The sequence below is a fragment of the Haplochromis burtoni genome, unplaced genomic scaffold (genome assembly GCF_018398535.1).
Source record: "Haplochromis burtoni strain Fernald_Lab_line unplaced genomic scaffold, NCSU_Asbu1 Contig_35, whole genome shotgun sequence".
In the NCBI taxonomy this organism is placed as follows: Eukaryota; Metazoa; Chordata; class Actinopteri; order Cichliformes; family Cichlidae; genus Haplochromis; species Haplochromis burtoni.
Window position 1 is genome coordinate 641,477 of NW_024582396.1, and position 14,396 is coordinate 655,872.

Consider the following 14,396-nt stretch of genomic DNA (forward strand, 5'->3'; position numbering starts at 1 on the left):
CAGCCGGGATTGGATGCCCCGTGCGGCCCCTCCTGTCTCCCTGCTGGCTGCTTGCTGTAATCAGTCATAGTAGAGCAGACACTCCATCCATCATGGAGGCTAAACTCCCTTCATCGCTCTGGCCCATAACCCAGAGCACACCTGTCAACAGCAGCCCGCATCACTGCATCTGACTTTGCACCGTCTCTTTGACTGTGAGAACAAAACTTTAGCTCTAACAGAAATCAAGAGAGAGGTCATTTAAAATCTTTCTTTGAGTCCAGCATCCTTCAATCAAAAATGGAGGCATCTGGTCTGGGCTCTCATGAGACGTCAAAGATGAGCCAGTTAGTACATCAATAATTTTCTAGTCTTTTATTAGAGTTAGTTCTTTTTCTTTCTGTTTAAAACTAGCTTAGTTGGAAAAAATATATACATTTAAAGGTTTTTCAGACTCAAGGACTGTTTCTATGTCTGGCTGTTTCATAATATCTCAGTGACACTTCAATCTAACACCTGAATGATCACATCAAATGTTTGCTTTTGCTGTCTAATGTGTCTGAAATATTAAGTCCAAACTTTATAACATAGATTAGGTTAGGACAAATGTTCTCATCACAAGTATTTTAGCCACTGTTGAATCGTGATTATATAACACCATTACTCAGAGAATTTGGAAAATAATATTTGAGTCACCAAACTTAAAAAACAAAAGACAAAAACTTGTCTTTTTAACAGAACGTTTGCTTGAAAAGAATTGTTTGGTAAAGTAAACATGGCACAGGGTGGCAGTGATATGAAGATCAATGCAGGCAATGGAAACAGCTGGGTTAGGTGAGACAGGTGAAGGCAATCAGGAAAGGATGGGAAGGAAGTGAAACTATAAACAAGGCACAGGACACAAATAACTACCAAAATAAAACAGTAAGGAAGTAACTCAGTAACTGAACAGGGGAGCAAAGAGACATGAATCAGCTTAAAAGAGAGGAACACATAGAAGAAAAAACATAAGCTCTATAAATGCAAACAGTAACTTCAACTAAAATATAACCCGGAATAAAGAAAACCAAAACTTAGACAGCAAGCAAACTGAGAACAAAGAAACTATATTCCATCAAAGTGGCAGGAGGGCGACAGAAGGAAATGAAAGTTGGAGCGGTGACAGAAAAGAATGAGCAGATTGTGGCACAATAACCATTTTATCTTGATTATCTTATTTCAATAATTGATGGCAGACAACATTGCAGTTGAAATCTAAATTCGATCTGTTGCACGGTCCTGCTTCAGGTTGTATTTAACAGCTTGCACAGATGGCATATCCAAGTGATTCTGACAGAAGACCGTCTCCTAGCAATTGGTGGTGAGTGACATATTGGTAACTAGCTGAGTCAAAATCTCTCTCTTTGAATCTCATACATAATAATTATATTTTTGCACGATCACATGCTTTCGTTTCACAAAACTCAAACACAACTTGTCATGAATTTGAATTTGTTGAGACGAAACACAGTTTTAGAAAAAAGATTTTGACATTTTTCCAAAAAGAGAAAAAGTCCAAATAAAGTCTTTGCCTTCATTTTTAAATGAATTCATTGATAATTTTATTTATTTACTTGTGAAAAATGAGATAACAAAGATAATAAAAACATTTTTTTTTTCAAAATACAGTTTATTTAATTGTTCTACTTGGGGCAGGGATAGCTCAGTAGGTAGCGTGGGGGCCCCATGATCGGAAGGTCGGGGGTTCGAATCCACTGAACGGCTACACTGAGGTATACCTGAGCAAGGTACCGTCCCTACACACTGCTCCCCGGGCGCCCAATGGCTGCCCACTGCTTCACTAAGTAAATGGGTTAAATGCAGAGAGGAATTTCCCACGGGGATCAATAAAGTAAATAGTACATTGTTATTACGTTATCATTAATCTGTATTAGGAGTTTTATTATTGTACCCTTTTATGCCAGATTAAAATTTAAAACAACATTTTTTGTGCAGTGCTTTTTTCTGGGAACAAGACTGTCTGGATTTTCTTTTTCAAAGTCATAACCCACCGTCCTTTCAGTGGAATAAAGATGTGGTCCTGTTTTAGCATTTTGAAGCTCTAGTTGGACAGCAAAGTGGGGCCACGCAGAGGTTAGAGACAAAGTGACGCGAGTGTGAAGGCTCTGCAGGAGGTTAATACTTTGTTTCAGCTTGCTGCTATTTGTTTTGGCAAGCTGTACATCTGTTTTGACTTTGATTTTTGTTTCTTTGCCTCCACAGATAGCTGCTCTGCAAAGAGGAGGAGACAGCTTCCCACTCATAGGCGCCTCAGGCAAAGTGCTCGGAAAGGTGCGGCAAAGGACAGATGCACAGAAAATAGAAACAAATACCTCTGACAAAGGTGTTGTGTTATTGCTGCTGACTTCAAAGAAAACCCTCGCTGCTGAAAGTCAAACGCAACAAATTCTTTATGATGATCACAACTGGAGAGCGAGATGAATGCTGAAAAGTTACAGCAGACTTCTGTCTTTGAATTCAGGCACTGCGAAGCTCTGACAAGAGCTCGAAGCCAGTGTACGTGTCTGTGGGCCACAAGATCAGCCTGGACACAGCTGTCCGCCTCACACACGCATGCTGCCGATACCGGGTCCCTGAGCCAATCAGACAGGTGGGCCTATGTGCACACACACACACGCACTGTAAAAGTGCATTGAGCCATCATGAGTGTTCAGCAGAGCAGCTGCAGGAACGCTAGAAGCCTTTTTTGTGAACAGTAGAAACAAAAGTTGAACTTCTCATCTTAGAAGCAGAACACTGTTTCAGGGAGCGAGCAGTGCTCACCACTTGTGTAACAGTGTCCTGCTGTAAAGCGAGGAGGTGTGAGCATCACGCTATGCAGTGCTTTATTGGCAGCAGGGCCTGGGAGACATGTAAAAATGGAGAGAAGAAGAATATATGCAGCCAAATTAGGGATGTTCCAATTTTGGCTGTATTTTTATATGAATTCCAGCCCCGGCGCAGAAAACTGTGCAGACAGTTTCAAACGATAAGATGATGCCGGCTGTCAGACACAAGTGCAACAAAGCTATAGTGTGACACTGAAGATATTTTTAACTGCAAGGCAGACAGGATCTTCGCAAAGTTGGAAAGTATATGGTTCATACTTTGCTATTATATTTGGGATGCACAGAAATGAATGGATGATGAACAGAGTGAACTTTTTTAATTAGGCCAATGATATTTTGCTTACTTTAGACGTTCCCTATGACCAACAACAAGTAAAAGCTCTTTTATTCGACTAAGAGCCATGTAACCATGCTTTGGTTACTTAAAAAAACCTAAAATCAGCTGTCATAATGACAGCTCTGTAGTGCCACCAGTTCACCACATTGACACAGAGTGCATTGTGCTTACAAAGTAAGCCTTCATAGATCAAAACATGCACTCAATTATCTTTTTAATTTAAATTTTAAATATTTATTTATTTAAATATTTTAACTGAGAGAGAACATTTTCATTTTAATTATTATTGTAATTTTTGATATGTTAAAATACTTTTTTTTCAAATACTTTTCATACTTGATATCAAAATTAATCAAATAAAATAAAAAGGCATGAATATTACAGTTGTTTTGAGCATAACTGGTATGTTATCTGTTGCTATTTAAGTTACATTTTGTTTGTTTGTATTTTAAAGAGTTTCCTCCTGGTTTGTGAATATTGAGTCTTTCGCTAATTATAGATGCAAAATGATACATTTGTATAAAAGTGTGCTCCCCTCAGCACGAGTCAATTTCCTTCCTCCTTTACTTTGCAAAGGTGAGACGCTGTTTTTGTTCTTCCATCACTCCTTAAAGTGAAACATAAATACAGTTTAAGCCAGAGTGCATTTTGTTAGCTCTTCTCAGTGTTTCAGTTGAGCTGCCACACTGTCATGAGGCTACCAAACCTTTGATTAAATGTTTACGGAGGCTGGAGGTGTGTCCACAATCAACATTTTTTTTTAACCTGATTTCAACTGTTTTTTCTTTTCTGATAGACATTACTGATTTCCCATGAGCCCTCTGCACTGATTGGTTTTGGTTTTGAAAATGCCACCGATAAAAAATATTTATGCGTGAGGCTCAATGTGCTGTTGATTCCTTTTGTTTAACTGCAGCCCGCAAAAATTTAAGACAACCCAATAAAATGAGCTGAATTGTCGCCCAGTGGTGGCGATTAAGTTCACTATGAACTTTTTAGTGTCCCTTTTCTCTTGTTGCTCAGCTATATCGTACTCTGCCTCCTGCCCAGTGCATGCTGGCACTGTTAACGGGGTAAGTTGGGATAGAAAGTTAAGTGCTTTTTTAAATGTCTTAAAAGTTTTACTCACAACATAAAATAGCAAAAACAACCACTAAATGTTTTCCTGAGGAAGAGGAGGAACAAGCTTCACCTCATCTTTTTCTTTCTGCCACTAGGCTGTGCTGTGCTTCTGCAGTGCACCATATGATTACTGCAAGCCACCTGACTGCACTGTAAACACACACTCACACACACACACACACACACACACACACACACACACACACACACACACACACTCACACACACACACTCACACTCAAAATCAGTTTTATCAGTTTTTTCACCAGAGGAGCTGCAGTAGCAGCGGCTAACTCACCTCCTCCTGTGTGTGTTTATTTCATCAAAGTGTTTTAGCTTGTGGGGAGAGGGGCATCCGGCAGCAGCAGGGACTGTGGACATCAGAGAGAAGCAGGAACAATCTTACCTTCCTCTGTCCAGTCACCGGCGCCTCCCTCTTCATCCTCCTTTCTTTGCCCAACTGCTCTGCTTTCAGTCTCTGACATCCACATTCCCTTCTGTGTCTCCCAGCATTGCCCTCGTGTTCTCTCCCGGCTTCTGCCACAGGTGCTTTCTCCTTCATAGATCCAGCTGCGATGTTACGTCTCGCTGGCAGGCAAATTTTCATCCTTCAGGCTTTTGAAATCACAGTCACATCTCATGAAAAAAGCAAAATCAAAAAGAGATCAACCTGACAGGAAGACTGAATAACTGAATACGTTTGACAGTAGAAAATGAAAACAGGTTTTTGTGTGCAAATGTTCATCGTGGACAAACTAAAAAGATGCAAATATATATAACTACCCACACTTAAACAGATTCTGTGTCAGTCCCACACTTGCACATACTTGGTAGGACTCCACATCCAAAGGTTGCTTGGCTGACCATCTAGTCAGCCTCTTGTTCTGCGTCGGCTCCACCTCAGCTCCAGCGAGGGTGTTTTTGCTTCCTTGTCTCTTTACCTTTGCTGATGTTGAGCAGTGGGTTATTCTCTGTGTACCATGCTGTAAGATTATTGATTTCCTCTAGATATAAATCCTCTCTTCCTCTCATCAGTGTTTATAATCTCACCAGAACGGTTGCGCTCTCTGCAGAGCTCACAATAGAGTTCTCTCTGTTTCTCTGAATGCAATCGTGGGAGAACAGTGTGAACAGGATGAGGCTGAACACTCAAACCTGGAGGTTTGTGGTGTGACGCTCCTGTCTGCGGAAGTCCAACATCTAATGTCAGATTGTGGCACTAAAGGCCAAAGTGCTGAGTTGAAATCAACAAACAACATACAGATATTTGTGCCTTGATTTTCAAGGCGAAGTGGGAGGAAGTGGAGATCTGATCCTTTGATGGTTCAGCCTGACTGAAATGTTATCTTTAATGTACTGGGCCAGACATTTAAACCATTATCTTCTGCTCATCTCATCTCGTCGGGTTGCTGTAACAGCAGTTTAAACAGCGTATTCCAGATGTCCTTCTCCCCAGCATGGGTTTGCAGTAACTCTTAGGGGGTCCCAACAATATAATCTCTCCAGTGGGTTCCAGATCTTCTTCTGGGTCTTCAAAGTGCCCAACAAAACCTCCAAATGGAGGTGCGCTGGAGGCATCCTGATCAGATACTGAACCGTCTCACTTGGCTCCTTTTAACACAAAAGGAGTAACAGCTGAGCTCTCTGTGGATGTTTGAGCTCCTCATCTGTAAGGCTGAGCCCTGCCATCCTACAGACGAAACTCATTTCACTTGATTGTATTCAAAATATATTACACATTACTTGTTACTTTTCTTAAAAGTTGTGCATTACGTTGCTTAAAAATTCACCTGAGAAAGTAAATTGTTACACTAATTATTGCATTATTTTGATGTTACTCCATAACATGACCTGAAACACACCATCACATAGTTACTAGGTAACAATATAACCATTATGCTACATCCTGCTCACCGACACAAACCAGTGTCGTATTGAGGGCACACATACGACCTTTCTTTAGTGTTTACATGTGTACTATGTCTCTACCTGTTAAAGTTCAGGCTCTGGCTGCTGGGCTGGGGTCAGCATGCACTCGGGTTTAACATCATTCTCAAGTCATAAACTGCTTCACCATTTTCCTCCCCCTACCAGGCAGAAAAAGACGTGTTTTTTCGTCCTATCCTCCCATCGTGCAGATAACTAATAAACTCTTGTTATACAAGTAATAATAATTCTAACTGTAGTGTGATTACAGATTTTTATATTTGCATTTAGATTATTACGTCACTAAGAATGGTGATTGCAGTAACGTGTTACTTTGGAGCATGTGACACACAAATGTTTGTGACATTAACTGGTCATGATGTCATGACCATGTGAGATGGTTGGAGTGAAAAACTGCTTGTTGGATGTTACGAATAATTCAAGAAATCCCTCTCTGTCCACCTGTCTTTTCTTCTTGTAGCTTAGCAACAGTTCATCCGATGCACTGTGTGTTGCTGGGAACTGCTGTGCTGAGTTTGATGTTATTTAGATAAGAACTTCTCATAATTTGGCTAAAAGTTGTCCTCTATAACCTGTTTTTCTCTTTAGAGTGACACGTGCTGTCTCCACTCAGTATGTAAAGGGAAGGACAAACATAAACACACAGGCCTCAGGGGATATTCACTGACACGAGTCCAAGTTTTCCAAGACTCTCGCACCTTAACGCTTAAAAAGACTGAAGGGTGTAAAATATTAATGAGTCCCTGCCAAAAAGTTCTAGCATTTAGAAAACTGCATCACTCACTGGGCCAAAAACGGGTTCTCAGAAAGATAGGTTGACACGTTTGCCTTTCATTGTATTTATTTTTTTGTCTTTGCTGTCACCAATGATTTCAGTCACTTGTGTTGTTTGGACGAGCAGTTCCTGAATAAGCTGCAACCTACAACGAGTTATACATACAAACAGATTTTAAATGTCATAAATGTAGCTGTCCTGTTTTCAAAACACAGAGTTTATGATAGCCTGGGGTGACACGTGTGACACTCTTCCTAAACAGGTGCTGCATCACTGTTAAAAATGTCAGTATAAGATCAGCCAGGGCATTATTGTGAAAGAAATGCAAGATTTTTACAGTCCTTAATATTTGTGCCAGGAGAGGCAATAAAGGTCAGTCAGCTGATGTTTAGTAACTTTAGCGCCTCTTTATGTTTCTCCAGGTCTTTTAAATTTTTCTGGAAATATATAGGGAATTTTTCGAAAAGATGTTGGCTCATTTGGAGCTGATGATGAAACTGGACTGCTTGATATCTTCTGCAGGTTCTTGCTTGCCATCTGGTGGCTGAAGGTCAAAAACTATGATTCAAATCATCCTCAAACTGTTCAATAAACATGGAAGCATCTGCATTTGTTATATTTTTCTTGCAAGTGTATTCCTGAGACCTTGCTTTTCATTCCTATTTCTTTGGCTTGGTTTTATCAAGGTTTAGCATGTATTCAAGAGTTGTTTTGGCTCTTCTGCCTTTACCAATCTGTATGTAGCAAAAAGAGAGGAGAGCTGAACCAGACGGAACATGTTTAATATTAAGAGATTCCTTCCTTAGTTTGTCCTTGATGCTGCACTTACAATTTTATTACTGACTGGGCCTTGAGATTATATATTTATAACACGACCTCCATTACAAGTGTTTGCAATAAGTAAGAATTAAATTCCTAAGGAGGATTTGATGAAAAACATCCTTCACTGGTTTCATTTTGACAGGGTTTTTAAGGGGGACCAGTTGTGCTTTTCTTTATTTGTAATCAAACATGTTAAAATGGTGAGTGATCATATTAAACATGGCAAAGGACCCAAGTAATGAGGTCAATGCATGTGCAAATACTGTGAGTCCTTTGCTTGTCAGTGAGAGCTCTGATATGGTCGGATCTGTTCAAATGTTCTGCTTGTGAGCGTTTAATCAGAGGAAAGCGTCTTAGAGTGAAAGGAGAGGAGCAAACTGGACCAGCATGAGATAAATATGGATGATTTTAAACTGTTAGTCATTCAAAGTTGCTCTATGAGAGTTCAGCGATAAAAAAATGAAGCTGGAAATGAGCACAATGTACTGAAGGTCACCTTGAGCGGCTGATGGTGCAAAAACAGACAAACTCAGATCTCCTCTATTTTTAAGCTGGGATGTACAGAAACATTAAAACTAACTTTATTTATGGTATTATGTTCCTGTAATTGATTCTTAAAGGAGTGTGCACCTCGTTCAGTTGAAGTGCTTGAACTTTCTCTTTTGAGGTCATTGTGATGTTTTGGGGATTTTTAATAAATAAAATGTAAAAAAAAAAAAACACAAACCCTTGATGTTCATAGTTTTCTGTGCACACAAAGTCAGTTTAGCATCTAAATGCTTTTTTTTATACATAAAGATTTGCATTCAGGCTTCCTTTTATTTGGTGTGAGCTTTGTTAAAGCTGTGTAGATTGTGCCATTGGTTACATGAATCACATATATCAGGCAGTGTTAGAGATGACTAGCTCTGATGTGCTCCAAGCTCTGTGAATTTGTTTGATGGGCTTTGTGACATTTTTTCTGTGACCCGCTGGAGTATCTCCCTGTCTTTGTTCTGGCAGCTGATTTACAAATTAAGCACAGGGCAGGAATATGAATAATTAGATGAAGAGAACGGGTGAAGAATAGATGCTGTTGTACACTGCCACAGAGGCATGGAGAGAGAAATGAGAAACCTAATTACTGATTTCAGTCTGATCCATGAAAACTAGAAATGTGAGATAATTCATGATTTCAGAGGATAAGAGGATGTGCTCCTTGGCTTCAGGACAAAGGGCTGGTCCTACATATTTCTTTTATTTTGTGTCCCCAGTTTAGCAACTCTATCTTCACTTTTAGACCTCACAGTTTTTCCCTCCAGTGATTACAAAGAACCACATTAGAGTATCCAAATTGTTTTTTTGTTGCAATGGAAAAAGTAATGTGTTGATTGTTCTATACAAATAACCAGTTATTTAATTGCTTACAAATTAGTAATCACAGAGCACAGCCTTTATGTTAAAGTCATGCTAGGAAAAACAGCAATAAGATGTCAGTCTGCTATCAGTTTTCAATTAAATAGGGACAAGTTAGCAGTTACATCAAATTTGTATGTGACAAACAGTAATAAAGTGCAAACTTCTTGTCTGTTACAAATCAGTTGCTGTCTACGTGCACAGAAATTCATATTAGCCACTTAAATTCAGACTCTAAAATGGTAAATGGCCTGTATTTATATAGCGCTTTACTAGTCCCTAAGGACCCCAAAGTGCTTTACATATCCAGTCATCCACCCATTCACGCACACATTCACACACTGGTGATGGCAAGCTACATTGTAGCCAGAGCCGCCCTGGGGCGCACTGACAGAGGCGAGGCTGCCGAACACTGGCGCCACCGGGCCCTCTGACCACCACCAGGCAACGGGTGAAGTGTCTTGCCCAAGGACACAACGACCGAGACTGTCCAAGCCGGGGCTCGAACCGGCAACCTTCCGATTACAAGGCCAACTCCCAACTCTTGAGCCACGATCGCCCCGTTACAGCTTCATTAACTTGAAGCAAAAATTTAGAAATACGTTCACAAATAGTGATATAGTTGCTGCACAATGGTGATTTAACTGCAAAAAATGTCTTATTTAATGAATCATCTTATTTAATTAACCTTTTTTTTAATATCAGAATACAACCTGTTGACAACAACATGGCAAGTTGTGCTCATCGGTGCATATATGTGTAAAAAAACATATATTAAAAAAATACATATATAGTTACATGTGGAACGTAACCCTCAACTGGGATTTCCAATTTCCATTTGCAGAGGCCCACCAACCCTGTGAACGTAATAAAAGTGTAAATCTGTTAAGGCACTATTGTGTATTTGTAATTCATAAAGCCACATACAGGCGCTGATCAGTCTATCCACAAACATGTTGCAGAAAAAAGCCATTATTAAGATTGTCACCACATAGCAACAGTTTTTTCTAATATTGTTAACCTGAATCTAACTAGTTTCTTTACTTTAATTAAATTCTTGCTGGCATGTCTGGCAATTAATGGTTTGAATAGTTGCTCTGCATATTTTGTTTAATCACTGATATATTATTTTGTGCTATTCAATATATTAAATATTGCAGATTTTGTGCTGCTTAATCATTAATGAGCCATAGATGTTGATATAATTTATCATGCTCCCATTAAAAATGTAATTCATCCATGCTCCTCTCATTTGAATTGTATTTTTCATAATCATGTCTTAGCTGAAATTGTGCATACGAACATCGAAATTTTGTTGCATGTGTACCTTCTAAAAATAACTCTATTACTATTATTCCAGTTTGAAATAATGTGATTCAGTCTGTTTTTTTCTGTTTTCTCTGAGTTAGACGATCAACTGATTTTTATTTTCGCATCGAATCATTTAATTCAGAACTCAAGTTATGTCCACCTCCCCAAAATAAAAAAGTTTTGCACTTCTGCATATGAAGTCATGCAGTGTGGAGGTTTAGGACCTGGATGCAAGAGTTGAGGTAGAATTTTGAAGAACAAACCATTTATTTTGGCTGATTAGAATCCAAAGCCTTTAATAAGGGAAACGAGCACCTGGAGCACCTGGGGGACAGGAAAATGGATACAGCTGGGGAGCAAGAAACGGGTGATGACAAACAAAACGCTGAGACAGGAGAAAGTCAAATTAAATAGAGTTAAACAGAAGAAACTCATTATTAATATAAAACAGGAAGTGTTCAATATCAACACAGAAATGAGAACTTAACAGAGGAAGAATACCGACAACTGAAATACTAAACTAATACCAGGAAAACAGAGAGAACTAAACATAAACATATTGTAAAATAAAAATTCAGGTGATAGAGTAAGATATACAGAGGACACACAGGAAGGGTTATAAATAAAAGGAAAGAAGAACCAAACGTTAACATGAGTAATATCAAACTGAAAGACTGATAAACTCCATCATGACAAAAATGGCCCTTTTATTTTTAAAAACGTTAAACTGAACTGTTCTTTTTAGCATACAATGATGGAAAGAGGCAGCAAATGTTCTTATTTATGAAACTAAAGGAAAGACGATTTTAATATCTGTGGGGCTTTTTCCCATTTCGTTGGTTATTCCAGTTATAAGTCTGTAAAATGACCTTGGATTTTTTTATGTCTTCAAACTAAACACAAGCGCATCTGAATCCTGTGTTCTATAATTCTTGTGTTCTTCTCTGTTCTTCTCTCCCGCGCCTGATAAAATCCTCTCACCTTGCATCACGACTGAAATAAACCCCGCCTTCAGCAGCTTTAGAGATTCACAAAGAAAAAAGTTGAAAGGGAAAGATGACATCATGGTTGGATTCTGCAGTGAAGGCTCATGTGTGAATGCACTGCAGCAGAATGTTAGCGTGGAAAGACTTAAACACACACACACACAGAGCTAATTCACGCCTCAGCTCAGTTGTGCTCCCTCACTCCATTAAATTCTCACACTCCTTTGGTATCCCACGCTTCAACATGTGATGGAGGTAAAAGACCAGCAGACACCTGCCTCAGCTTATCCCCTGCGGTCACCATGACATCAAGAGCAGAGCAAGCAGAGGGCAGATAAAGGAGGCTAACACATCAGAGGGATGTTGCAGATCAAAAACCACAAATCTAATCTAATGTAAAAGCTTTTCTGGGTTTCGTTCATTGTCTCGTAGAGAACTTCACTGTAGCTCGTGGATCTCTAGAGAGATGCAGCTCACTCTAATTCGCAGAGATTGCAGCAGTGTTAAGATGTATAGCTTCATATAGAGTGGGGGAAATAATTATTTTATCTCCGGCTCAATTTGATTTCTGCTCACTTACAAAGACATGAACAGTCTCTAATTTTTATGGTAGTTTCATTTTAGTCAAGAGACAGAATATCAAAAATCATATATCATCTATCATATCAGAAATACCAAAAATCCAGGAAAAATCCAGTACGTAAAAGTCCTCAATTAACTTGCATGACAGTGAAGTAAGTATTTGATCGTGAAGCAAAACATGACCTAGTACTTGGTGGAGAAACCCTCAGCAAGCACAGGGGTAAGACGTTTCTTGTAGTTGGTCACCAGGTTTTCACGCATCTAAGGAGGGTTTTGGTCTTAGGTTTCTTGGCTGACGCTTGGCAACTCGAAGCTTCAGCTTCCTTCACATGTTTTCTGTAGGATTGAGGTCTGGAGACTGGCTAAGCCACTCCATGTACTTCTTTGTGTTCGGGCAAGACCCTACAGCACGTGTGTGGCACAACATCGGTCTAAGATCCGAATTCTGATTGCAAAAGCTGCCAGACAAGACAGGCCGAGTTTTACTGTAACACAATGAGGGCGAACGTTCAACAGGAACCTCAGCTGTGGCATTTGCATCACGTTTTGGCACAAAACAATATTTTTTTACCAACCAAAACAATCTCAATGGTAACTTTGTGCACTTTCCAAACATATCAAAGTGTTTTTCTATTTACACGTATTCACACTCCAGTGAACACACCGGGAGCAACTCTGGGTTCAGTATCTCGCCCAAGGATACTTTGGTATGCAGACCGGAGCACGGATGATACCACCAACCTTCCGATTAGTAGATGACCTGCTCTACCCCTGAGCCACAGCCACCTCTACCCACCAAGTGATTTAGTTCCTGTTTCTCTAATTAGTTGCAGGTTTGTTTGCTTCTTTTATATAATTAAAGCTGAATATGTTTCAGTTTTGGACTGCTGTTTTAAGAAAGCTAGACCAAAAATACCATAATGTAGAGCTCGGGTGCTATAGTGGAGCTTTTTTCTTATTTTTTGACATGTTATGGATGAAATGATGAATGGAGACAATAACTGGGAGGTGCAATAATGGATTGCATTTATTAAATGATGAATGAGAAACATTAATTACCACCGACCTAATGATTTCTGAAACTGTGAGTTTTGGCAGACTCCATTTCATGAATATTCTTGTCTAAGGTGATCTTTTGTGCTTTTTCACTCTTTTTAGTGTCATATATTATGTTTTAAGAAAACATACCTTTTCAGGCTCTTTTATCTTTCATCTTTTATGATGCTTCATTCACCAGTTGAGCTTGATAAATAATTACCACTTCTAATATTTTCTTTTGACTTGTATTCACGTCATGCTACCCAGAGAGAATATAACTGTAAGGACATTTCTCTGTGAACCAGCAATTGTGTTTGCATCCAAAATAATATAAGTAGCTTTAGTATTTAGCTTCACTAAGTATGTTCCAGTTAAAAGCAAACTGAAAAATCATATAAAAATCTATTAGGAAATCCATTAATAAAAAATACAACCACAGGAGCAGCTTTTTCTTAATGCATCTGTGCTCACACTGCTGATGTCTTCGCTCAGACGTGCTGTATACAGACACTAAACATACATGCACACACACATCCCTCGCACATACGCACAACAAGTCGATCTCATCCTCCTTCCACCCTTTTCATCAGCAGTCAGTTAAAAGCGCTAATGGACAACAGTGAAACCTAATGCTGCTAATGCTCCATGACAAACATATTTATATCCTGTCAGACGGCTTCACTCGGATGTAACTGGCCTCTCTGATGCTTCCTTCTTATTTTGGTACAACTATTACTACTTTTTGTACTACTATTAGTAATACAGACTAGTGGTATTACAACTATAAAATGTGTTAATCACAAGCTGTTAGCCAATGAGCAAACTTTGCCTTATTCTGAAATTGTAAATGAACATTGTGATGTATGAAGTCTTAATCTTATCACGTGTTCAAGTATTCACTGAGAGAATAGATCAAGTACTGTAAGATATCAAGCTGTCATCACTTCAGCTGGTGGTGATGGTGGTGCTTTGCCTCTATTGCATCTAATTTGGTGGAGCTGCATTGAATTTTTCAAACACATCACTGATGCAATGGTATATGTTGTTTTCTTGAAAAAGTGATTGTTGGACTACTTCAAATCCCACTGTGGCGAGACTTCCAACATTATCCAAGGTTATCCAGCCCCGTATCTTTCATTTTGGCCGTATGGTTGTGTAGCCATAACTGACAGATTTGGAGGATGATTTTTAGGCAGAAATTTTGAAAAAAAGAC

At 39.2% G+C, this 14,396-nt stretch overlaps 1 protein-coding gene across 8 annotated transcripts in view; it reads left to right on the forward strand.

The window, feature by feature from the left end:
- Positions 1-14,396, forward strand: part of LOC102299858 (endonuclease V) — a 77,832-nt gene that overhangs the window by 15,979 nt on the left and 47,457 nt on the right. For 4 of the 8 annotated variants that reach the window (XM_042219561.1, XM_005919191.3, XM_042219562.1 and 1 more), the window contains exons 6-7: positions 2,242-2,310; positions 2,501-2,629. In XM_042219561.1, coding sequence (XP_042075495.1) covers positions 2,242-2,310; positions 2,501-2,629 — 198 coding nt within the window. Of the gene's footprint in view, positions 1-2,241; positions 2,363-2,500; positions 9,598-14,396 lie in introns of those variants that run through there. The other 4 variants (XM_042219563.1, XR_315583.2, XM_042219564.1 and 1 more) reach the window with 4 other exon arrangements.